Source organism: Lagopus muta, chromosome 17 (genome assembly GCF_023343835.1).
Source record: "Lagopus muta isolate bLagMut1 chromosome 17, bLagMut1 primary, whole genome shotgun sequence".
Lineage (NCBI taxonomy): Eukaryota > Metazoa > Chordata > Aves > Galliformes > Phasianidae > Lagopus > Lagopus muta.
In genome coordinates this window covers 6,172,736-6,197,563 of record NC_064449.1, presented here as the reverse complement: position 1 = coordinate 6,197,563, position 24,828 = coordinate 6,172,736, and the positions used below count along the sequence as shown (strand labels likewise).

The 24,828-nt window shown below is 45.7% G+C and overlaps 3 protein-coding genes across 3 annotated transcripts; 2 read left to right on the top strand and 1 right to left on the bottom strand.

Moving 5' to 3' along the window:
- The first annotated feature begins 2,379 nt into the window (after nucleotides 1-2,379).
- Nucleotides 2,380-5,684, top strand: FICD (FIC domain protein adenylyltransferase). Its single transcript, XM_048964116.1, has 3 exons — nucleotides 2,380-2,464; nucleotides 2,700-3,041; nucleotides 3,864-5,684. Exons 1-3 carry the CDS (start codon nucleotides 2,380-2,382, stop codon nucleotides 4,937-4,939), a joined length of 1,503 nt encoding a protein of 500 aa, XP_048820073.1. The 3' UTR covers nucleotides 4,940-5,684.
- Nucleotides 5,685-5,795: 111 nt separating this feature from the next.
- On the bottom strand, nucleotides 5,796-20,938 carry SART3 (spliceosome associated factor 3, U4/U6 recycling protein). Its single transcript, XM_048964115.1, has 19 exons — nucleotides 20,678-20,938; nucleotides 19,157-19,283; nucleotides 18,776-18,880; nucleotides 18,310-18,494; nucleotides 17,474-17,579; nucleotides 16,611-16,735; nucleotides 16,254-16,409; nucleotides 15,828-15,966; nucleotides 15,361-15,468; nucleotides 14,883-14,960; nucleotides 14,739-14,797; nucleotides 13,873-13,982; nucleotides 13,455-13,567; nucleotides 13,057-13,133; nucleotides 12,485-12,656; nucleotides 11,361-11,809; nucleotides 10,759-10,911; nucleotides 8,866-9,053; nucleotides 5,796-8,275 (listed from the first exon to the last, which is right to left on the bottom strand). The coding sequence occupies exons 1-19, from the start codon at nucleotides 20,849-20,851 to the stop codon at nucleotides 8,095-8,097; spliced, it is 2,805 nt and encodes a 934-aa protein (XP_048820072.1). The 5' UTR covers nucleotides 20,852-20,938; the 3' UTR covers nucleotides 5,796-8,094.
- A 183-nt stretch (nucleotides 20,939-21,121) lies between these two features.
- Nucleotides 21,122-23,336, top strand: ISCU (iron-sulfur cluster assembly enzyme). Its single transcript, XM_048964117.1, has 5 exons — nucleotides 21,122-21,239; nucleotides 21,316-21,429; nucleotides 21,654-21,764; nucleotides 22,494-22,572; nucleotides 22,806-23,336. Exons 1-5 carry the CDS (start codon nucleotides 21,159-21,161, stop codon nucleotides 22,895-22,897), a joined length of 477 nt encoding a protein of 158 aa, XP_048820074.1. The 5' UTR covers nucleotides 21,122-21,158; the 3' UTR covers nucleotides 22,898-23,336.
- The last annotated feature ends 1,492 nt before the right edge of the window (nucleotides 23,337-24,828 follow it).

Sequence of the window (24,828 nt, the reverse complement as noted above, 5' to 3'; positions counted from 1 at the left end):
TGCACGGCTCCATCCCAGCTTTGCTAAAAATCCCACTGAGCTCAGCTGCCAGATCGCTTTGAAAGTTTTCCTTTTGTCCATTCATTCCCATTGCTGCAAACCAATCTGTCTGAGAAGCTCATTCCTTGTTATTCATTAGGAGCGCCAACAAAGCCCTCTGTTCCTGCACTCTCTCAGAGCTTTGTTTTCAGCTCTCCATTCAGCCTTGCGTTTGTGCTCCTTGGATGCTCACACTAAAAGCTTAAATCACTCACAGCCCGAGCCCTCTCACTCAGTGTCTTTAGTTTGCAGCTAGAAGTATTCTCGCTTTAGCTTTCTGCTCATCTTTCTCTTTAATTAAAAGCCCTTTGGTCTCTGCGCTGCTCGCTAGCACTTGAGCTAGGATGTGGTTTCTCTCTGCCACGAGAGCGGAGCAGCTGAGAATGTCAGAACCGTTTTTCACAACAACCTTGCTTTGACCCGGGTTTGACAGCTTTACCACCAAGCATTTCATCTCTTACTTGCCCATCTGTTCATTGATTAAAATCCCACACTCCAATATGCAGCTCTGCCTCCACAGCCAGGAATTCCCTCCCAGCACCACGGCTCTCAGACAATGCCCCTTCCCCAGCAAAAGAAGGCAAAAAAACACAACAGGAAGCCATGCAAACTGCCCGATGGAAACTGGGAGGATGCAGGATTGCTGCAAGGATCAGCCTTACAGCTAACTGTGCAAGCTCCAGAAATAGGAGAGATCTGCACTGGCAGCATCAGGAGCAGATCACCCCACACCTCCTTCGTGGCAATTTTATCCTGGGACACACAGTGCCGAAAGGAGGCAAGAGCCTTAGAAGCCTTCCAGTCTTAGAACACGGATTTTAATGATTGCTGCCTCTAAACGCTGCAGGTGTCAGGGTTCAGGAGGAAAGCCGCAACGCTGGGAGGCTTCTGTTGAGCAGCGAAATGAGTCAGTGCCACCTACCGGCTACGGGGATCCCTCCTCTCCTGCATTCACCCCATTCAGCCTCAAGTTTTATTATAAAAACTATCTGGGGTGGCATTTCCCATCACACCATGGCAGTGCTTCCAGCATCCACCTGCAGTGGGCACAAAACCAACGGCACCTCCTGGAGTGCCAGTTCCTCCTGGAGGTTCTTGAGGCCCCCCATCAGAGCCCTCCAGCTCCTGATAGGGCTGTGCTCAACCATATCCAGAGCTCTGAGGATGTTCCAGTGGCCAAACCTTTGCTCCAGGGCTATGGCTTCAGCCTCTCTGTGCCCTTGCCCTTTCCTACAGTCTTCTTTGGGATGCCCCTTTGCTATCTCTGAAATAATCATAGATAATTGCAATGCACTGTGTACGCAGCAACCCAACAGCTCTAAGGCTGCTGAGAGGTGTCACAGCCTGGATGAGACACCAGGCATTTCTGGCTAGCAGCATTACTCTCTTCTATAGCATTAACTGGTCACCAGTTTTTAAATGCACTTCACAACCATTTCAAAAGGAAAATACATCATCGCTCTGTAATTAATTGTGTAATCAGGCTCCGGTGCCCTGGCACTGAAGAAAACACACATTTCTGTCACACCTTTCTCCTGAAGGGCTGCTGTATTTGCTCAGCCCTCAGATATTAATTATCCCCCCCATTTATCCTCCAGCACTAACAGGCTGCAGCAGTCGGAGGACACGGCAGTTGTGCTGCAGGAATTGCCCCGGGCTCCATTTGCTGCTGAGGGTCTCAGAGCCGAGCTGCTGTTGGTCTCTTTGCAGGAATGCTGGCTGAAATAAAATCACCAAGCTGCTTCTGTCAGTCCTGGTAAAAAACAACGAGCACTTCAAAGAGCACAAAAAGGGCAGATTCTGCCTTTCTGGAAGCAAGGAAAGGCAGGCTGCCTGTAGCAAGCTGCGTGCAGCACAGCAGCAGCTCCTGCTCTGAGCTGCTTGTCCTCCCACACTGCCCTGCCCCAGGGTAGGCTGCAGCACGCAGGCAGCCGGCATTGCCCAGCCCCACAGTCCCAGCATCCTCCCCAAAGCACGAGGAGCTTCGGAGGGCGCCCAGAGCCCGAGGAAAGCAAGCACTGCCGCAGACCAAGGCCTGAAGAAGGCGGTGAACCCGGCCAGCCTGCAGCCGTTGCCTAGCAACACTAGGGCGGGCCACGCAGTTCTTAAATAGCAGGTGTCCCGCACCCCTGTCCAGTGCCCGCTTTTCATTGGGCAGATCTCTTAAGATTGACATGATCTCTATCCAATCGTCACCCTCCACGAACCTCTCCCGTCCTGTAGGCGTGGCACTACCCGGAAGACGCCACCGGAAGCGGTGCACAGGAAGTGGGCGGAACGCGATGGAGAAGGAAAGGCCGTGTGCACCAATGAGAAGCGAGAAGCCGCGCGGCTCATCCAATGGCAGAGCGCGGAGGGCGTGGACGCGAGGAGGCGGGGCAACCTGGATGGAGCCGGCAACAGGAGGCTGAGGGAGGCGGCCAAGGTGGGCACGGGGCTGCAGGAGGGGAAATGGGGCCTGAGGGGAAAGTAGGGCCCGGGGCTGCGGGGAAACGGGGCCGGGAGAGGCTAAAGGCTTCGTGGGGGTGAAGCCTGAGGGGAGGCTGAGGACTGGAACTAATGGGAGATGGGTCTGAGGGGAGGCCAAAGGTCTGGGGGAGATGAGGAGGAGAGAGGGTGACTGCGCTGTGGGTTCTGGCTTCAGCTGTTCCTGTTTGCAGGCAGAGGCGGTACGAAAGGAGATGTCCCTCGCGTCCCCGCTGGAAGCAGGATGAATCTCATATCTATGGCGGCAGAGCCCGAGCTGAAATGGGTAGCCCTGTGGGTCCGAGTCAGGTGGGCAGCTGTGCTCGTGCTGCTGCTGGGCTCCCTCCTGCTGCTGCTGCTGCCACTGCCTGCCGTGGAGGAAAAGTGCCATGCGGTGCTCAGGGGGCTCTCCTTTCTGAGGAGTAAGCTGGGCACCGGCTATACGGGCGTTACCAGGTACACGGGGCAAAGTACCGGGCTGAGTGTCACCTCGCAGGGGCTGGAGCTGCTGGTGCTGAAGGGCAAGGCCTCCCCAGGTGAGTGCGTGCCCCACTGCTGTGCGACTGTTGGACTGTGTGATCTGAGAGATCCTGAGTTGATGCCGTGATTCCAACCCCTGTGTCTGGGGGATCTGCATCCCCTGCCTGAGCATCTCCTTGTATCTCCAATGGTAGTGAACTCTCACTACCCCACTCTGAGCTGTAAATTACCAAGAGGTCACTCTTGCCCTCGCCAGGCAGCAGCCAGGCTGCATTCCATGGCTGGGTACTGTGCAGGTGTTTCTGTAGTGCTGTGTCATCTCAGCTTATCCAGGTGCTTTGTGCAGTGGTGAGATGTGATGAGGTAATTGGAACACCAGCAGTAACAGGCTACGGTCACTGGCTTTAGTGGACAGGACATTCAATTGGAAAATATTCAGAGGAATCATTATGATTCCAGCAGAGTATCATTCACATTACAGCTATTATTGCTGGGAAGATGAAAAACCTGTGCTATTAGCAGCTGTGGAGGCTGCTCTCAGCAAGGGAACTGGCATTACAGCCAACAGAATGTACTCACAGCTCTGCGTCCTCCCATACACAGCAGCCTGGTAGCCAAAGCAAGCTTTGCTAGCATCAGAATCCTGCACCTGTGCCTTGCTATTCCTGGCCCTGGTTCCTATCAGGAGCAGCTCTGCTGCTGAATGCTCTGCCTGTGAGCATGGCCTAAAGCCCTTGGGCTTGTGGCAGGAGTACAAGTTCTCTGCTGCAGGCCTTACAGAGAAGTTTTATTTAATTTCATATCAGAGAACGGTGATAAGTCTCCAGAAGCTGTCGGTAGAACCCTGTGATCAAACTGCTCTTACTGTTGCATTTCAGAAGTGAAGTTAGAAGCCAAAGCAGCTCTGAACCAAGCCCTTGAAATGAAGCGCCAAGGAAAGCGAGAAAAAGCGCACAAACTCTTTGTATATGCGCTCAAAATGGACCCTGATTACGTGGATGCCCTGAATGAATTTGGCATTTTTTCTGAAGAGGAAAAAGACATTCTTCAAGCAGACTATTTGTACTCCAAAGCACTAACCCTCTCTCCCTGCAATGAAAAGGCTTTGATCAATCGGGACCGGACGTTGCCTTTAGTTGAAGAAATTGATCAGAGGTATTTTAGCATTATTGACAGCAAGGTTAAAAAAGTGATGGCGATCCCCAAAGGCAATTCTGCCCTGCGCCGAGTGATGGAGGAGTCCTACTATCACCACATCTACCACACGGTTGCTATTGAAGGGAACACTCTGACGCTGTCAGAAATACGACACATCATCGAGACCAGATACGCTGTTCCTGGAAAAAGTTTAGTGGAGCAGAATGAGGTGATTGGCATGCATGCAGCTTTGAAATATGTCAATACCACTCTGGTCTCACGAATAGGCTCCGTTACCATCACTGACATCCTGGAGATACACCGGAGAGTGCTGGGCTACGCTGACCCCGTGGAGGCGGGGCGGTTCAGGACTACGCAGGTGTTTGTGGGGCACCACATACCCCCACACCCCCAGGACGTTGGCAAACAGATGCAGGAGTTTGTGCAGTGGATGAACTCTGAAGATGCCATGAGTTTGCACCCCGTGGAATTTGCTGCGTTGGCCCACTACAAATTGGTTTACGTCCATCCTTTTACAGATGGCAACGGGAGGACGTCACGTTTGCTAATGAACCTCATCCTGATGCAGGCAGGCTACCCACCCATCACCATCCGCAAGGAGCAACGGGCAGAGTATTATCATGTCTTAGAAGTGGCCAACGAGGGCGATGTGAGGCCTTTCATACGCTTTATAGCTAAGTGCACTGAGACAACGCTGGACATGTTGCTCATTGCCACCACAGAGTACTCTGTGGGCTTACCTGAAGCTGATGGCAGCAGTGCTGGATGCAAACAAACCATCCCTGTCAAGACCTGAAGGTTGTGGGCGTTGAGAAGGCAGGGAATACATGGGTGAACAGGAGGCCATGCTGCTCAGAATTTCTGCTGGGAAGAGACTTGACAGGAGGTGTCACTCTTTAGCATTTCATTTATTTAAAGCCTGTTACATTTGGTTAAGTTAATATAATTTATTTACAGATATTATGCCAAGCTAAATTGTTGATGTTGACTGTGTGCTGTAACTCGCCTGTGCTACAGTAAGAGGCGGGGAAAAACATCAGAGGGGCTGAACAAACTGAAGTGGAAATCATTTCATTTTTCCATAAAACTAAGCATTCAGAAGCTGCTTCCATCACAGCCCTACACTAAGTCAGCAGCCTTGTCCTACCTTGTCATGGAGCTGCTAGGTGGGACAAAGCCTTAAAAGAGTTGTTGCTCTCATACTACCCCCTTCGTTCTTGTTCAGAACCCAAAGCCTTTGCAGTAACAGCATGCTCCCAGCTGCATTAGGCTGGCTTTCTCCTTCACTATGACACATTCAGCCAGAAAAGATGAGGAAGAAGGCTAGCTGCAGGGTGGCAGTCGCATTTCTCCCCTTCTGTTTCTGCTTTCAGTAGCACTCTGCATATTTACTTTCAGTTGCCTTTCCTAGGGTAATGTATGTGAAACAAATGAGAAATGTTTGGTTTCTGATTACAGCCCATGTGACTGGAACAAGACAAGAAATGCTCTCTGACTTGTTTCACAGCAAGGTGCTCTTGGTATGTCTTCACCAGGACAATTTTGTGCTGAGACTCTGCTTCACATTGCCTCCCCAGAAGGCAGGTCCCCTGGGAAACTGCAGCTGTCTGCAGGTTTCTGTTCAGCATCTGAAAAGAGCTTGTTTCTGTAAGCTGCAGGCAGAAAAGGTCATTCCACATAGCCACAAGACTGCCTTTATCTGCTGGGCTGTTTTGGTAAGAATTCATATAGTGAGTTTGCCAAAAACTTGAGTTTCCTTCATCTACACAAGAGAACTTTTCATGATAGGTTTATTAACTACCAAATCCTGTTATTCCTGTGATAAATGCATAAAGAACCACCTAAGGCCTCTCCCTACTGCAGTCTCAGTTTGCACAGCACCTGGAAGCTGCCGCCCAAGTCAAAGTGCTTTTAAGGTAAAAGCAGTTGCAGTTAAACATTGAAGGGAGTTGCTCCCTACACCCCACCTGCCAGCTGTATAAGTGCATAATTCCAGGTATCATCGATCCCAACACCTTCAAGCTCAGAAGACATGGAAGGAATGAATTCCTGTACTGTCCCAGGCCTATTTCTCTCCCCTTTAGCTCTCTTACCTGCAAGGTAATTAGGATACGTTTTATACAGCAAATAGACAACAAACCAAGACCAGGAATTACCTGTACACTGTAGCACCAGCCTCTCCTCGTGTATTATTGCTGACAGGGAATGTGAACAAGTGTTCTATTTTTACAAAGCATGCTTATTTTTGTAGTGCAATGTGAGTATAAAAGTATTCTGCACTTTAGAGCTCTGGAAAAAAAAAAGATGTTCATTTTAATAACAGATTAATAAAGTATTTTAATATTAAGTCTGCAGTAAAATCAGAACTGCTCACAGCTCAGTTCCTGGAGTAGCAAGTTTTACAGCAAGTCCAACGTTAGCAATCCAAGGAAACTCCATTAATCGTTCCTGCTTTGTGCCTGCCTGACATCAGGGTGAGGTAAGCATCTGGAAATACCAGCCCCCACATTAAAGCTCCATATTAGATTGTTATTATATGCCACAAAGCAGACTGAGATCTCATGTTGCTGCTTCATACTGAGTGGTCAGCCCAAGCTCGTAGCACAGAAGCAAATGCACACTGTACTACAAACAAGCTGCACAGGAGGATTCAGGCCCTTGCTCTGTTACCCACACAACTGTTTTACACAGCAAAAACCTACAAAGCAAACCAAGTGAAGCCAAGTCAAACAAGCACAGAAAGTAAGCACTGAAAATAGTGTTTATTTGCAGCAGTGCTTATGTTGTACAAGTGAACTCGGTGCTGCTCTCCCCCTCACATTCAAACCCCCCACGTGCTGACTTCCAGTTAGCAGCATTTTTAGATAAGCAGTAATATTTCTATCCAAGACCATGTACCAGGTTATTTTCAAGTCTGAGGTGATTACTGAAGTGGTTTCAAGATACTCATACTAAATGGAATGAACTACTTAAAGGTATGCAAGTGACACTGTATCTCAGCGCACCTGAGAGGTGAGGTACATCAGTATTAACTAGCTGCCATAGGATAAGTGCAATTCCAACACCCACATTTCAACAAAAGCAACAGTATTTATAGAAAACCTTTGAGAACTTGAGTTTAATAAACTGTGAAACTTCAGCGTGCACTTCACATTTGTACAAAACCATACAGAAACCACCTGCAAAAGATAGATGAACTAGCTAGCAAAAAAACAACTAACAAAAAAATGGTCCTCAGCAAGAGCATGTACAGCTTTCATGGGGAAAAAATACCAGGTCTAAGTATTATCTCATGACACTTAAAAATAATCTGAATGTCTTTTACAAATACACAATATAAAAAACGGGTCAACTTGAACAGAACATTAACTGAATACATATATATGTATATTGTGTATATACATATACACAGAAATGTATAGAAACTCTCCCAATACTAAAATAGGCCATTGTGGTGAAGTTACTAGCATTTGCCATCTAACTCTTAATGGAAGGAGATCAAGGTGTGAACATGTTTCGGTGTAAAACGGGTCTGTCGTCAGAGAGAATGACTGCAATCACAATCTGAGCTTCTGACCAGTGGATCTCAACCAGGTTATGGCTAGGCCTTCACATGGCATCTCATTCTTTAATGAAAGAGAAATATCTGTAAAGTACTCAGAAAACGGTGTGGCATCCAACCTGTACAGGAAATGTTTCCCCCTCATTACCCTCAATATGAGGAATCACATAACGCCATTTTACCAGAACGTAGTATAACTCTTTGCTCTTAAAAAACAGAGGAAAGTGGATTTGTTCCATCCTACACTGATCTTAATGAATGCAGTAGTCCAGAACAGTATTTACATGTGATTGTGACTGGCGTTCTCTCCTTGCTAGCATAAGGACACAACATGGCTTCCATAAAGGCATTTCACATTTTACCAGCTCAGCTGATTGCTGACCGTTTGCTCACTTGTTCAGCAGCATCTTGGCAAAATCAGCGTTGGACATCTTTTTAGGCTCCTCAGTGCTTTCAGACGAAGTTGCTGGTGAATTCTGGACCATCCCATTCTCAGCCTTAGCCACAGGATTACTTTGGCGTTGCAATGCTCGAGGCATCATTGAAAGCTGTGTCCTTCCCTTCCCTCGCCTGGAAAGCAAAAAAAGGCACTTAAAAACATCCTCATGCTCTGTGAACGTACTGTTTTAGCCTAGAGAAACAGAAAGAGCTTTGTTTGATCCAGAGAACACTCCTTAAGTATTATTCTTGCCGTTTGTTTCAGTAGTAAGCAGTGCAAAGCTTACAGTGGATGCCCTTTGAAACAGCATTCCTAAACACTGACAGAAAAAAACGCCCAGCAGTTTCCAGAAGCTGAAGCTCCATGTTTTATCTACAGGGCAAAAGCAATTGCAAGCAGCAAGAGCACTTGGGAGGAAGAAAGAGCAGCCTCAGAACTCATTGTGAACAGACTTTGGAACTCTTTGGAACAAGAGGCTGTGGAAGTTAAAAGGGCTCAGGCACGAACACCAGACCACAGGACGTCCAACTGTTGGTCACTACAGACCTATTTCTATTGCTAATGCAAAGAAGAAAAGTCTACTTCTCCATCAATCAATCATCATTATTATTTAGCACCTTCTTCCCTCACATTCCAGAGGGAACTCCTATGTTTTTGCCTACAAAGCAACCCAATGTTTGCTTTCAAGCACCCCCAAGCTGTCTCCCTTGCCAGCACTCACGCTCCATAAATCTGCCGTGGCACTGCAAACTGGGAGGCTCTGCCTGCCTCAGCCTTGTCTGGCAGCTTTCGAAGAGGTGGGTTACTGATTGCCACCTTGATGACGTGTTCCTTAATTGTCAGGCCATCCATTTTCAGCACAGCTTGCGAGGCCTGGGCTTCGTTTTCAAATTCCACATAGGCCAGGCCCTAAGTAAGGAAAAAGGTAACCCATGTTAGTTTTAGTGCTTCTTCCTCTGTGTGACAGCTGGAAAACACCATACAGAAAGTGGAACTAAACACGGCCACAAATCCCAGTATTCTCTAAGATTAACTAAAGAGAAGTTCTGACCTATGCAAATCTATAACCTGCATTCTTTCTTCACATATAATTTGTGGAAAAGGTATTTAAAAACAAGATCCCAATAAAACGTAACAAAGTACTGCCTCAGCAACAAGGCTTTACTTCTAAATATACATCATATATATATCCAGGATAGATCTGATATTGGACTGATTTGCATTCACAGGGGGTGAAAACAACACATGAATCCATGCAGCTAGAACAGAAAGATCCACAAGAACTCTTCTGTGATTTTCCATTACATTACAGTTTGCATCTATGGAAGGAAGCCCTAACATAGGCTAACCTTAGCCATAACCTTAACCATAACTAACATAGGCCCACCTTAGTTTCATGGGGAGTAAAACCCACCCCAAGCAGCAATATCAACACAAAGGCACTGCTTTTAAGTGACTGGAATTGCTGCCTCCAAAACAGAGATGATGACAAAAGCCTTCTTTGCAGGAAATGAATCCGTGTCACTTTCACAAGGTAACAGCTGCTAACCACCTGCTGCTGGTACACCTGGAGTAATGGTGTCTTGTTTCCAGCAGAGCAAAGGAAAAGGCCCCCCTTGGCAACTGCTGTGCCAGGCTGCTACCAGGGAGTGCACTATAGCTGGGAGGCATCACCTCCCAGTTCTCTTATTGCTATTCTGAAGTTCCACTCAAACCCTTATGCTGTGTTTTTGGATTAGCCAGCTTCACAGGGCTGCAAATACACCAGGATTCATACAGCATTCAATTCTAGAGTATTTGTTTGTGGTTTAAATAAAATCACAGCTCTCGCAGCAGAGAACATGGACTACACAAGGCTTGGGACACCAAAAGAGAACTCTTTAGGAGATATGCACCAACAGCAACTGTCCTTCAAATATTAAGTTAAAAAGAAGTTAAATTTAATTTTAATTTTATTTAAATTTAAAATTTAAATATTTTTTAATTTTTAATTTTTAATTTTTAAATTTAAAATGCATACACATCACCACCAGGATGGCACCTGTTGGAAGCACCCGACATCCACACAGGGCAGAGCTTTCAGGTGCAATTTTGGCAGAACAGCCACTGGTTTAGTTCTTAGTTAACAAACACCCATTTATTCCAGCATGGAAATAACACCTGTCAGAAAGGTGTCTCATTTCTCACTGGCAAATCCATCATTGCAGCAGGTGCTCTGAACAATAGCATCAAGAAACTGAAGATAGAGGAGGAAGGGAATCAGTTACAACAAGTGAACTCTATCCAGTCAGTTACTTCAGAAACAAACGTTCTTTGCAGGTTCACTAATGCCTCCTTTTTATTAAACTGAGAATGCTGTAGATAATCTTCCCCCCTCCCCATTTACATCACACACTTTTCTTAAGCAACTGAATGAGCATTTCAGAAAAAAAATCTCATTGTCCTCTTTTTCTTATCTGTTGGCATAAAACCACATGTTGTATAAAGGTTGACCACAATAATTATTCAAGGCATTTGCATTAAGCTGTAAGACCTACTTTTTGTACCCAGATCTTATGAAAAGTTTCTTTTTGAAGGATTTCATTGAAATTAAGAGTGCATTAATGATGCCTACCTTGGGTTTTCCAGCTCGGTTGGTGACCAGCCTAATGTCTCTCACATTCCCATGGGCTTTACATATATCTTCAAGCTCCTCCTTAGTGCAGGAAAATGGCAGACCAGATATAAACAGCTTGTGTTTCTCCAGTGTAGTACTATACCTGAACACCTGAAGAAATTAAAAGGCTGTTAGTGCTCAAATCATTTAGAAACAAAGGGAATTTCAACCTATTATAAAATACTCAGGCATGTGAGGTTATATTTTTGTGATTAAAAATAACAACAACCCACTAAAGCCACAAGCAGCACCTTGACAGATTGACAGTGGTGCTCATTTAGGAAGCTGGTACATGGTACATCACACCATTAAGGTGCTCAGATTATTCAAAGATCCACAGGAATCTGCTAACATCAATCCTAGTTTATGGCAACATCACACAGTATAGAAGAACTAGAAAATGCTGAGACATTACCATTCCCAATTAATACAAGACGAATTCACTAGATGCAGGCAGTCTGGAAGCAGAACGTTCTGCTAGCTTTCCAATGCACTCCCACTATTCAATTGATTCCTTATTCCAACATATTCAACGTACTATTGAAAGAATGAAAGTTTACCTTAAAGTCTGGATTCTTGTTTTTGTCAACACAAGGAGAAACAAACATGGGTCTTCCCTCCACGACTTTACGATCCAGCCCAAGAGCCTGCAGAGCAGACTTCTCGTCCTTGAACTCCACATAGCAGTAGCCCCGGAAAGTCCCCTTGTTGCTGAAAACTGGACGGATTTGAGCAACCTCCCCACAGCTCTCAAAGAGCTCTTTCAGTTTTACTTCAGGATCTGTCATGTTGTAGGAAAGGTTGCTGACGAAGACGGTGATGTTGTCTTTGCTGCTGTCATGCAGAACTTTGGGGACGTCTTTTCGGCTGGTGGATGGCTTTTCCTTCTGGTTTGAGGAGTGATCTGGTTTCTCAGGTCCACTTCTTCCAAACAGCCCAGTTTCCAGCTCCATGTCTTCTTCAAGAAGCAAACCATCACCATCTCCCTTATGTCTCTTGCTGGGTTGCTCTGCAGATGAATGGAATTGAAAGACTTAATAGAGAAGTTAACACCATTTCACTTCCCACTCAAATTAGTTTGTCCTCCATCACCAACGTGGAATCTGCAAATAGCAAACATGAATGAAATCAAGAACACAATGACAGATCCCACAGACAAAACAGAAACTTCCCTCTGGTTCTTATTAATAGTTGATTACTTGCCCAAGACAGCAAGGACTTAAATGGAAGCACCAATGATACTTTCTCTATTTTTCCCTCAGCTACAACTACTGACTCATGTTCTAAGAGGTTCTTTATTAAAAAAAATTAAATATCTTAAAATCTTCTTATCACCTTCCAAAAGACTGCTACACAACCAAGCAACCCAATTTAGCCTGATGACTCTGCATCATTTGATGAGTTGAATCATTAAAAAAAAATAAAAATCAACACATTACTCATCTGAAGTAATAAAGATCTTTTAAAATCCATAATAGTTTTTTTTAAAACATTCACTTCTGGCCAAAAAAACATTTTGTCTTGCTTTCACTTAATGACATAATGAAGATTTCCTTGGAAAAAGAGCACCTGAAAAGACAGCACCTCTAAGGGCAGTGATGGCACCTCCCCATCTGCCTTTAACTGCAGGCAGACACCTGTGACCAAAAGATTGAAACTCTTTTTTCTTTATTTTCCTTTTTACCTTCTTCCTCTTCTTGTCCCCATTCACCCTCATCATCATCATCTGCTTTGCGCTTTTCTCCAATCCTATTTTTCTTTGCCTTTTTGGAAGCTTTCTTTTCCGCTCGAGATTGTTTTCGTTGCTCAGCTTTCTCCTCCTCCTGCCTTGCCAGAGCAGCTTCTTTCTCAGCAGCCTAAAAACACACAAGATTTTTTTAGGTGACTGCAGACTGCAGAACATTCTCATATGTTGTTTTTTTCTTTGCTTTTTTTCTCCACTCAACTGGGAAGGTTTTCTCCGAAGCTACATTACACAAACTAATAGGATCATCACTGAAAGCACATCTCAACTGTCTGCTCTTATAGCTTTCCTGGAGTGCTCACATTATTCTTGTATTCATCCGAGTGCCAAAAGGTGAATTAAAAGAACAGCATCAAAAATAAATTAATCACACTTTAAAATGAAAGTCAATACTTCTGAAGCTTTAAGACAATTTGGGCTTATCTACATGAACCAACGTTAGAAATCTGACATTCATGGCTCATCAGCAGATATTTCCAATAAACTGCTTATATAGTTCACAAAGTTCTGACCTTTGCTCTCTGTTCATTAACACGAGCTAATCTGTTTTCTGTTTTCTGAACAGCTGCATCCCAGTCTTCCAATGTTCCTAAAAGATTTAAAAAAAAAAAAAAGCTTTGTATTCAGCCTTACAATAAATTGCAAACACAATTCTAGAAATATATGAATCACGGAGTTCTGTCATTATTCATGGCGATTCTAAATATAAATGAACAGCCTTCAAAGAAAACAACACCTAATCAGAGCAGAAACCCCCCATTTGTCATACAGCACTTCAGAAATGCATGGAAAAATCCAATCAATTTCAGCTGGCTCTCAATCGGTCCAGAGAAGGGAAAGAAGTTTTCTGTCTGTCTGTCTGTCTGTCCACTGACCACACTGTAAAATGAAATGATGTGCAGTTTGTTACCTTCTATCCTTTCCAGTGTGAGCAGCACCTCGCAGACGTGCTCTGGATAGTCACTTGTGCACTGCACTGCTCGATGCAAGGCCTTCCTGCAGTGCTGGGTGTCACCATGAGCTCTAAGTGTAGAAAACACAACAGTAAGGAGCCAATCCTCTACATGGTGACTGCAAAGCAGGACTGTTAGCTACATTCTATGTAAATGCTCCCCCTCCATCACCAGCTAGCTCACGCTACGCTTTGTTGCTGCAGTGTTTCTAAACTATACTCCATAGACCTTCTCTGATAACCTCAAAAGCACACCATAAACCCTTATGAAGTACACCTTTGCTGAGCAAACCAGACTTCTCTCAAACAGATGAGCAAATTAAGAAGAGGTTATACACACACAAACATACACAATTCCCTTCAGCCAAGCTCTCACCTTTCCAGGTTATAATATTCCAGCCACATGTTAGCATACTTGGCATTCCCTTTAGTCATAATGTTGTCCCAGAGCTCTCTGGCCTTCTGCATGTTATTACATAAGCGGGCCTGAAAAGCAGAACTCAACACGTTCAGTACAGTTTAGGACTATTTGTTAAGCACCACATCCCTCCCTGCCATCCCCATCATCTCCTCACCAAACCAACCAAAGAACAAAGAACCCCAAAAAACCCCAAAAACCCATAAACATAAAAACTCAACTCACCTAACTAAGCACACAAAGCCAGCAAACAGAATTAAACACCTGAGGTCATTCTATCACTGAGTAACACCCCCTGTGCCCACCTGCTGTATCAGTCTCAGTTTCTGGATCTCACATATAACTTCATTTTGATCATTATAAAGCATTGGAGATAATTATTTCTGAACTTTTCCTTCTGTCTTTATTCATTCTTGTTCCTAATACAGCACACTGATACCAGTACTAGTTTGAAACTAGCTTGTGTAGGCAGCACTAAATTAAGGAGAATTCAAGGCAATTTCCAGAGTGAAGTATTCAGCTCCAAGGCACCATGGCTAGTCTGCTGATCAAGGTACTTGCATGCATGTACTGCAGCACAGCCACAGCAGCAGAGACATTCTAAAAGCCCTGGTGATTTTCTCTAACAGACTGCTGTCCTCTCCAGGACATCCTGCCTCAAACCAGAGGCTACATTATGTGCAGCAATGGAAAAAGAAAGATTTACTCAATTAAGTTACAGAAACAAAATGAAAAGTACAAGAAGATTGCCTGCAATAGCTGGAATGCTTAAAGAGAAATTCCCTCTGGTCTAGCAATTAAAATAGAAAAGATAAAAGCATCACCTCAACCCTTGCCCAGTTCTGCATGATAGTACAGGATGGATCTCCACTTTCACTGAAGCCTGGGAAGAAAAATACTGTTTGTGAATGGCTTTTGGAAAAATTATTCTGAACAAAGCAGGTGAAACATTGCATGACTGAACTTACGCTCTTCTACTTCTTGTTTCAAATACTCCACAGCACGGGCAAACGCAGATCGCAGCTCCTCAAGTTCTTTACTGGAGTCTTTAGAGAAGAGAAAGAAATGCCTTACTGTTACCATTTTCATTTCTCATCCCCTAAAGCCTCTTCAACACCCATGTATGACTTTATTTTGGCAGGAAACGAAACAGGTACAACTCACTACTTCAGTGAAACTCAAACAGCAACAAAATTAAACACAAGCAACAAAGCCCACCAAGTAGCTAAAACATAAATCAGGGCCTTTCTGTGACAGCAAGATCTATTCTTTCAGCAAGGAACTGCTCTAAAATAGTTGATTTTATAGACAATAACTGGGGGGAGAAAGTAGTTTTTGTGAGAGATACAAAGCTTGTGTTTTTCTGTATGCTTGTTTTTAATAGCAGTTCTGTGCATCCAAAATAGTGGCAGTAAACAAATGTATATTCAAACATATTGTACATACCTTGTGTGAAATCCACCCTTCTTCTCAGGTAGTCAAGATATGCCTGCCAGATTTCTACATAGTCTGTTGCCTGAATAAAGCCTGCATTCAGAGCCTTTTCAAACATGTCTGAAAGAAATGGAGGGAAAAAAACCACACAAACATGTATTTCCTTTTCCATTGTATTTCAAAGTATAGGACAAAGAAAATACAAGAAGTAAATTAGCACACAGTGAATTAGTTAAGAAATCCAATGTAAAGCCAGTTTAATTCAGCAGTGTTCAAGCAAAGTTGAAATGAAGCACTTGCTCAGAAGTGAAGCTGCTCAACCAACACAGCTGTGCCTCAGGAGCACACTACTGTAAATTTCATCAGTTTTAAGACTGCTACAGAAGGGTTGCAATGAATTCTACAGGTCACACATCATTTAGAGCACAGCAAGCAGTTCTGCACTGTATAGAAGTTCAGTTGAGATCATCTTTCCTTACCAGAAATAATGCAGTGATCAACTCCATGCCTCTCCATTGCCAAAAGATACTGAATCCAGAGCCCAACGGTCCAAGGACAGTTCCTGACAGCACGGTCATGGGCAGACAAAACCAACTCTTTCACTTTCAGCTGCCGGTCCTGAGATAATCACACACCAAAGTTTTAAGCTCCTATGAGCCAAAAAGCCCACCCAAGATAAATAACAGCTTAAAAAACTAAAACCTTAAAAACATGTATTTTATATTTGAAAGTTTAAAGAGAGGATTGGTATTTTAGATTCTATACACATAAGAACTCAGTGAATGCCCTCAAAACAGAAAGGAGGAGCAGAACAAACAACAACTCTGTGCCATGTTAAGTCTGGGGAAGACATAAACAAAAACCCACAAGGAAAATAAAACCAAGATTTTTTTCTCCTTCCTTACCAAATACTGATTGTAGCGTGCCCACAGGTCAGGTACAAGGCAGTTCTCAGCCAAAGCTCTCTCGTAGATCAACTGAATGCGAGCTGGATCACCAGCTTTCATTTCAAAATCAATGTAAGCTTGGTATTCTGCTAGCTTCGGTGTCTCAGCACCCAGCTATAGGACATGAAAAATAAAAACCTTCTAAACAAAGCACGATTCAAACAGCTCAACTGACTCAGTAGGTCCTGCACAACATTTCAAGCCTGAACTCGGCCTCTAAATATCAACAGCTCCACCAGTTTTAGTGCTGGGAATTACACTCCAGCTTTTGATTTAATTCTTAATTTTAAAGGAACGTGTAAGTAGCAACGTTACCAGTGCCTCTTCGTATGGTTTACACTTCTCCAACTGCTGTAGAGCTTTTTTGTAGCTCTTTATTGTTGTTTCTGGTATCGGATCTTCGGACCATTCCTCATACTCAGCATATGAAGCCTCCATATCTGTTAAAACAGACACAAAATCCCATCACTAATTCACTTTACAGACTAAATAATCATAATTCAACCTCTGCTTGATTCTAATGTGTTCATGTTTCTGTTTATAGTTTTATACCTTAACTGTCAGACTACCATGATCAAAGGGTTCAGACACTTTCAGCTTATAGGTGTAATTTGAACAAAAACTTAGAACAAGTTGCTCAAAATCATTAGCTTTTACTTTGCAAAACCAAAGTTGCAAGATTTTCCCAGGGCTTTAAAGAAGAAACAAACCTAGATTCTTTCAATGGGCAAATAAAGAAGTTTAAGACCTACACCACCTTTCTCCTGTATGCAGACAAAGCAGCAAGAAAGGGACTTGAAGAGTTTAAAGTATGAAAGTGATACAGGAGGACTATCAATCCAGCTGTCAGCATGTATCATTTACCTGTCAGCCAATGTTCTTACACAGTGAGCTTCTCAGCTGAATTCCTAGCTCCTAAGGGTCATGCTTTGTGCTAACTGTACTTTAAACAGCCTGAATGACCTCAAACCACACACCATGGAAACACATAAACGAACAAACAGGAAATGTGCATCATTCAGGGGGCCCCAAAGACAGGCAAACACGACTGATTCATGAACACCCAAACACCCCAGCTGCGATCTGTGTGGCTCTACTAAAAGAATAATCACAATTAATGCCTACTTTGCCATAATACAGTTTCTCCATGCCAGCTCCCCAAGCATACAGGCTCTCACCTAACAGTGGGATCCCCAGCTGGCGCCTGAACAGCGTGTGGATCCTCTCAAGCTGGCTGCAGAGCATCTGCTGCTGCTCAGGTGACGGAACGCTGCCAGGAGCTGGCTGCAAACAAAAGGATTGAAACCGAATCAGCTCCCTCAAGCCTGAGCTGATGGACATGAAGGGGTATTGTTTATGGGTTGGGGATCTGGGCTCCAAATCACTACTATACGATCCTTGAAGGACACACATGGCCAACTTGCTGCTGCGAAAGGTAAAACTTGGAAACTGCTAGAGACAGAAGCTGATGAAAGTATAAAGCATCCCCCAGTGAAAGCAGGCACAGTGGGAAATGATAACCTGGAGAACAACAGTGTGTGATCATGCCAATTCACAAACCTACACTCAGGTTTTCAATAAATCCCTGGTGCTTGCAGAGATGATTTAAGACTCCAGATTCATTTTACAAGCAGAAGAGTATTCTGCCATTACTCTTCTGCTTGGACATTTCATTACTGATCAACTTCCACATCTTATGTAGCAAGCTACAAGGAAATAGAAATATTCACATTCTGGTCATCTACCAAAGTCTGGCGTTTCAAAAAGAGTGAAACAGTGAATAAATTCAACACTGAGGTGCGAGGCAGCCTAGAAACGCAAACATGATTGATTATGGGCAAAAGCATTCACTGGAAAGAATAATAATGCTTAATAATGAAGATACAGCTGAAAGGAAACAAGTGAGTGACACCACAGCCTCTTTTCTCCAAGGAGGCTGATGACGGAGCAACGTAAGACTTCAGAAGCTCCACCACAACTTCTCACTGACAGCAGCCCACCAGACCAGCCTTACCTGTGCTGTCTCCAGGATGGCATTCTCAAACTCACGGTAAGCTTCCCACAGAGCTGTTCCTTTTGTCACGTGCAGCCCCACTGCTGTCAATGCTCTCTCAAATATTGAGCGAACTTTCTCAATTCCCCCTTCCTGACCAATGCCACCGATTGAATACTGGGCATATTCCAGCCAAATTTCAGGACCTAAACAAAGTTATGAGAAACAGGTGAGCTAACGTCCTCGAAAATAAAAAGGCATCTCAAATACTTATCAAAGACATAATCGCTTTCTTTGCTATTCAGTGTAGTAGACCTTTAAATGGTTTTTAACTCCCATGCTTCAGGAAAAGAAAACATTCCATTCTTGTATTTTTGATCCCATTTCTGCATTACAACATAATGAAAAAGCTTTCCTCAAAAAAAGAAAATCATAACCCGAAGGCAGCAAATTTTATAGCACCTATTAACATGTATTAAAAACTTACAGATGTAGTCTTTCACAGCTCTCTCAAACAGCTCATAAACTTTCTCTCGCTCTGAGATTTCAGAAGCCATTTTTATCTCATCCTTCAACCAATCCAGCCAAATTTCTGAAACCAAGAAGTTTACAAATCACCAATGCTTGGAAAAAAAACCACAAACAAACCAAAAAAGCCCTCATTTTCAATGTCCTTTTTACATTTTCGGTTAGTTTTTAATAACAGTCTTAAAAATGGGAACAAAGACAATGGGAAGAGCAATTTTAAGTCCCCGCATCTACGCACAATTAATTTAAATGAAAATGTTGGTACTGATCTCTGGTGATCTCCATCATCACACTGATGGTGCTTATTCAGTATCAGCTGCAAGGAGAAGCAGCTCTGTACCTTCAGTAAGTGGGAAGAGTTCACTCATCTTCTGCCGAGCTCTTCTGAGCTTCACCAGCTCTCCCTCCTGGCGAAGCAGCTTTATCAGATCCAAGTGGCAGTTGTAGTCAAAAGCATTGATGGAAAGCTTTAAAAAATAAATAAACTTTTTTGAAGGCACGCAGAAGTCAGAGAATATTTAGCAGAGCAGAACTTCACACTTTGTTTTGCGGCATGCAAATCCCCTCACCAGTTCATAGCATCACTAAGGCTGGAAAAGATCAGTATGACCACCAAACCCCATCCCAGCCCACCCCCACCACACCCACAAACCATATCTCCAAGTGTCACATCTCCATGTTCTTGAACCTCTCCAGGGATGGTGATCCCACACCTCCCTGGGCAGCCTGTCTCAATGCCTGACTGCTCTTTCAGAGAAGCAATCTTTCCTAATACTCAACCAGAACCTCCCCTGGCACAACTTGAGGCCTCACCTCTTGTCCCATCACTGTTACCTGGGAGAAGAACCAATCCTCACCGTGCTACAACCTCTTTTCAGGGGGTTGTGGAGAGCCATCAGGTCTCCTCTGAGCATCCCTAGCTCCAGACTAAGCAATCCCAGCTCTTTCAGCCTCTCCCTAGAGAACTTGTACTCCAGATCTGCTTCACAGCTCTGCTGCCATTCTCTGGACACGCTCCAGGGCCTCAATGCCTTTCTTTTAGCAAGTGACCCAGAACTGAACACAGCACTTGAGGTGCTTGGCCCTCACCAGGAGCAAGTACAGAGGGACAATCACCTCAGTGCTCAGTTATGCAGAATCATTGAACTATAGGGGTCAGAAAAGACCTCTGAGGATCCCTCAATCCATCCACTCCATAGCAGGTCACATAAGAAAGCATCCCGGTGGATTTTGAGCATCTTTAGGGAAAGACACTGCACCACCTCCCTGGGCAGATCATGTCAGGGCTCTGTCAACTTCACAGTGAAGAAGTTCTTTCTCATGCTCAGATGGAACTTCCTGGGTTCCAGTTTGCGCCCACTGCCCCTCGTCCTGTCGCTAGGCATGGCTGAGAAGAGCCCGGCCCCATCCTCCTGATTCCCACTCTGACAAGTACTGCTCCCTCAGCCTTCCCTTCTGCAGGAAGGGCAGCCCCAGGGCTCACTAGAGAGAAGCTGCAGGCCCCGAGCACCGCTGCAGCCCTCCCTATAAGATCCCTTTTATAAAAGCTGAGCTTTAAAGTTCCGCACAAAGCTGAACTCACAGCCCCAAGAGCCCCCGGGTGCAGACAGCGCTGAGCAACACCCACAGAGCCCTCCTCTGCAAACGCGCTGTAATTCCTTCAAAAATCAAGAAAGAAGCCACCATCGCAGTTTATTTTCAACATGTAAGAGCTGCTCACTGAGACTCTCTCGCCCTCGAGCAAGAAATAAAATCAAATTAAAAGGGACAGCTCGCACTGCCGGCGCCCAAAGGTGACCGCATCACCTCCGGAGGCGTTTCCAGGGCTTCACGATCAAAGCGGGGCACGGCCGGGCCCCACCTGCTCCTCCAGCCGTTGGATCTCCGCCTCGTTCTCCTTCTCCTCATCCTCGCCGTCGCCCGACGAATCCGAGTCGCCCTCGTCCTCCGAATCGCCCCCCGACTCGGGGTCGCCCTCTGCCATGCGCTTCTCCTCCTCCGCCGCCGCCGCCGCCTCGGCTCCCGCCGCCGCCATCTTGTTGCAGCTCGCCTCGCCGCCGGCCGCGCTCCGCTAGCCGCCGGGGTTGGCCGCAGCGCGCCTGTCCCAATACTGCACGCTCCTCACAGCCAAGAGAGGTGAGAAGAAGGAAGAGAAATTCTCTCGGCGAGGTTCCGCGCTTTTGCGCGCTCCGCAACCACAGAGAGCCGAGCAGCTCCGCGCGCTGCCCCTTGTAGTCTCGTCGGCGGCGCAGGCGGCGCCGCGGACACCTCGAGGCCTTGGCTGGCTGAGGTCCTTGGGAGGGAGGGTATGTGCGCCGCTGCCAGGCGCGGGCAGACGCAAGATGGCGGCGCTGAGGGCGGCGGGGGCGGCGCTGCTGCGGCCCGGGCGGGGGGCGGCGGCGGGGGTGGGCTACCATAAGAAGGTGAGGGGCGGCGGGGAGGGCTGTGAGGAGCCGATAGCGGCTTCTGGGGACTGTCGGTGATGCGTTCATCTCGCAGGTGGTGGATCACTACGAGAACCCGCGCAACGTGGGCTCTCTCGATCGCAACGCAAAGAACGTGGGCACGGGCCTGGTGGGCGCCCCGGCCTGCGGCGACGTCATGAAGCTGCAGGTGAGGGGAGCCTGGGGTCCCGCTGCGAGGCCCCAACTCGTAGCTGTCTCCCATCCTATGGCTTTGACATAGGTTTCCCCGTCACGCTCCCTTGTACCCTGAAGTCCCTCCCCAGGATCTAAAATCCAAAGACCCCCAGCCCTAAAATCACTCTCCTATCCCTGGCCCTGCGTGGGTGGTTCCTGTGCTTTGTGGAGCTGAGCACCCCTCTGACGTTCTCACAGGTGGAAGTGGATGAGAACGGCCGCATCGTTGATGCTCGCTTCAAAACCTTTGGCTGTGGCTCTGCCATCGCCTCCAGCTCGCTGGCAACAGAGTGGGTGAAAGGGAAAACGGTAAGGGCTTGGCTTGAGGGCTACGGTGAGGAGCAGTTACATATTCACACCTACCCCTGGGATCAGGGAATGAAATGGGTCTAAGGAGGTGCACTCCAAGTGTTAGGTACACATAGAAGCTCAGAATGCAGTTTAATCTTTTCTGGCCTAATTTCTGAAGTAGCGTTTGCCTTTTCTGGGAACCCCCAGTAAGCTGTGAAGAAGCTTTCTGTGCTGTACAACAATAAAAAAAATAGGTAATGAGCACTGATTCTGAAAGCACTTGTATAGTGGAATGTCTTTTCATGACCTCCATGTTTTTGGCATTTTGACAAGCAGAATGCTTCTGTATTACAATGGAAGGTAAACAGACCTAGAGCAGTCAGTGACAGTAGTGTGCTTTGGTTTATTAACCACCACTGCTTGCTGTGAGACGTTCCTTACATTTCACAGAATCACAGAGGTTAAAAGGGACCTCTGAGTATCATCTAGTCCAACTGCCCTGCTAAGGGAGGTTCCCTACAGTAGGTTGCAGATTTGCTGCTTGGGAGAAGCAGAATAAGAAGCAGAAAAATAAAAAGGTATTGTCAAAAGGCTTTTCTCATGGTAGAACACCATCAGCATCCTTTACTGCCTTCTCAGTTGGTTCCAGAGCCTTGAAGCACACTGGCAGCAAATGCCTTTGTAGTATGTGTGTGCATCATGTGTATGCAAAGTGACTGATGACTGTACCCTACCCATACGTTTCAGGTTGATGAAGCATTGAAAATCAAGAACACGGATATTGCAAAAGAACTTTGCCTTCCTCCAGTCAAACTGCACTGCTCTAGTAAGTAAAGAATCAAACAAGTTTTTATTTGAAAGCACCGGTGCTTTTGTGCGTTTTCCAAATAAAGTTTCTGCACACATAACAGCTAAGGCTGACCCACAGTGGTGGGTACTGCTGGCTGCTTCTGCTTGTACTGCATTCTTTGTTCTATGTGGCTTGTCATTGTTCTTGAAATGTCTGTAAATGACTGTCTTGTAAAAGCCATTGTTTTATGCTTGCTTTTTCCCCTCTAGTGCTGGCTGAGGATGCAATCAAGGCTGCCTTGGCTGACTACAAGTTGAAGCAGGATCCAAAGAAAGGAGAGTCTGAGCAGAAAGCAAACTAATTCGTAAATGGACTGTAGAGGTTGTCTTCATTCCAGTTAAATTTGCAGTGCAATTATTCTAGCTTTTAATAGAATCCTGTGCACTACTCGAGAAGCTGTAAAATACGCACAACTCAACGCACAATGTGTCACTGCTCCTGTGTGTGTAGCCACCCTGGTAGTGCTTAAATGACTGGAACGTGGGTATTTCAGCAGCCTTTGTCCTGTTGGGACTGGTTTTGAAATGTCAAAAGTGAAGGACTGCTCCACTGCCGGGAACCCCAGTAGCTTCTTAAGAGAGAAAGAATCCTGCTGTTCCAGCATTGGAAGGGCTGCACTTTTTTTCTTCTGGAAATGTATAGTTTTGCCTAATGTTTTACAGAGTTTGGTGGGAAACATTGCCTTGGTCTTGATGTAAGATCCGCAGGTCACTTTGTAAATCATTACAGTATATAAGTTTTGGGTGGTTTGTCTGCAGCTGTGTTGGAGTTTGGTTTCACAATCTGTGACCTCTCACATGCTGTCTATCCCCTGTGTCATGCTGCTCTCTGGGAGGAGCTGGGATGCTTCAGCGGGCACTAGAGGGCACTGACTGTGTGACTGTGGGAGGTGAGCACATAGCAGCTGCGGTTGGATGCCAGGAAGCACAGACCCAGCAGCGTTGGCAGGTCTTGTTTGTGCTCATATCCTCCAATAGCAGGAGAGTTAACGTTGGAGCGTCTTTTAAAAGCATTCAAACCCTTCAATTTGCTAAATACCGTTAAAAGAGATTAAATACACACTGAGGATTCAAACACAGAATGCAAATAGCTTAACTGGGATGTAATACTGAGGGGAATCTCCCTGGAAGTCAGTCTGTACTCTCTGGGGGTGTCTTCTGAACTTCCCCCATCCCCTCCAAAGCAGAGCTAGCAGTCAGTGTTCTTGTTACTAAGCCAGGGACAGAAGGGGATCCTTACCTGCTGCAGGAGCCGATTTTGGATGCTATTTCTGACAGCCTCTGTTGCCTTTAGTAGTTTTAGGGCTGGATTCTCTTCAGCTGTGGAAGGAAATTGAAAAAAACAGCCTGGCAGATGCACAGCTAAAGCTGCTTGAACTGCTTTGCTGGAGAGGTGAGTTGTGGGGAGAGCAAGGGTAATGCTCACTAAGTGAAAGATTTGTACACCCACCACATGAGCCGGCTCCCTGGGAGTGTGGGGCACAGCATCATTTCAAAACAAGCGTTTTATGGCCACACAGCATGGCTTACCCTCTGTTCTTCAGGCCTCCGTGCTCCCCTGTGCCTCACGCTGATGGCTATTTTCCAAGGGAGCATTGCCACAGATCTTCAAATCAAAAGATAATAACACTTGAAAAACCTCCCCTGCTCTTACAGATTTAAAACATCCTCACCCCACACCCCGCCCTATCTTCCTTTCCAGTTTTCATACCTATATGATGTTTCACAGCTGCATTAAAAACAATGAGTTTGAAAAATAAGTGGCTCGTTCTGGTTTCTGTCTGCAGTGCAACGATTTTTTCAGTGCCCTCATCTGCCCAGCAGGACACGTGTTCTTGCTGCTGTGGTTTGTGGTCCCTCAGCTCAGCACCACCCTGTGCCCATTCCTCCACATACTGCTGAGCTGCAGGCTGGACTCTGGCCCTTGGCGTTGCCCCTCCTGTAACAAGGAATGCACATCATTCCCTGGAAGCAACTGCATGGTTTGCCAGTCAAAAAAATAATCAGGGAAACTTCAGCCACCCACGTGCACTTTGGGACAGAATGGGTTGGTTGTGCTCATAAAAGCCCCTCGGGCAAAGAGCAGGAGGGAGATAAAAAGCCAGCACTCACTTTGTGCTGGGAAGGCATCTGGATGGCCACGTTCCCACTTGTGCTGTGGTTGTTGCAGGGATCTGGTGGGGCTCTGCTGACCCCTCCTCTGCCCCACAGAGCGCTGAGGAATGAGGTGGGA

Coding starts and splice junctions, on each gene's coding strand:
- SART3 (XM_048964115.1), bottom strand. CDS start 20,851: ATGGCGGCGGCGGGAGCCGAGGCGGCGGCGGCGGCGGAGGAGGAGAAG. Junction 18,495..18,775: donor AGCTGTGAAAGACTACATCT/GTAAGTTTTTAA, acceptor AACTTTGTTTAG/GTCCTGAAATTTGGCTGGAA. Junction 12,657..13,056: donor TTAATGAACAGAGAGCAAAG/GTCAGAACTTTG, acceptor GTGTGTTTTTAG/GCTGCTGAGAAAGAAGCTGC.
- ISCU (XM_048964117.1), top strand. CDS start 21,159: ATGGCGGCGCTGAGGGCGGCGGGGGCGGCGCTGCTGCGGCCCGGGCGG. Junction 21,430..21,653: donor GCGACGTCATGAAGCTGCAG/GTGAGGGGAGCC, acceptor ACGTTCTCACAG/GTGGAAGTGGATGAGAACGG. Junction 22,573..22,805: donor AGTCAAACTGCACTGCTCTA/GTAAGTAAAGAA, acceptor TTTCCCCTCTAG/TGCTGGCTGAGGATGCAATC.
- FICD (XM_048964116.1), top strand. CDS start 2,380: ATGGCAGAGCGCGGAGGGCGTGGACGCGAGGAGGCGGGGCAACCTGGA. Junction 2,465..2,699: donor GGCTGAGGGAGGCGGCCAAG/GTGGGCACGGGG, acceptor TCCTGTTTGCAG/GCAGAGGCGGTACGAAAGGA. Junction 3,042..3,863: donor GAAGGGCAAGGCCTCCCCAG/GTGAGTGCGTGC, acceptor GTTGCATTTCAG/AAGTGAAGTTAGAAGCCAAA.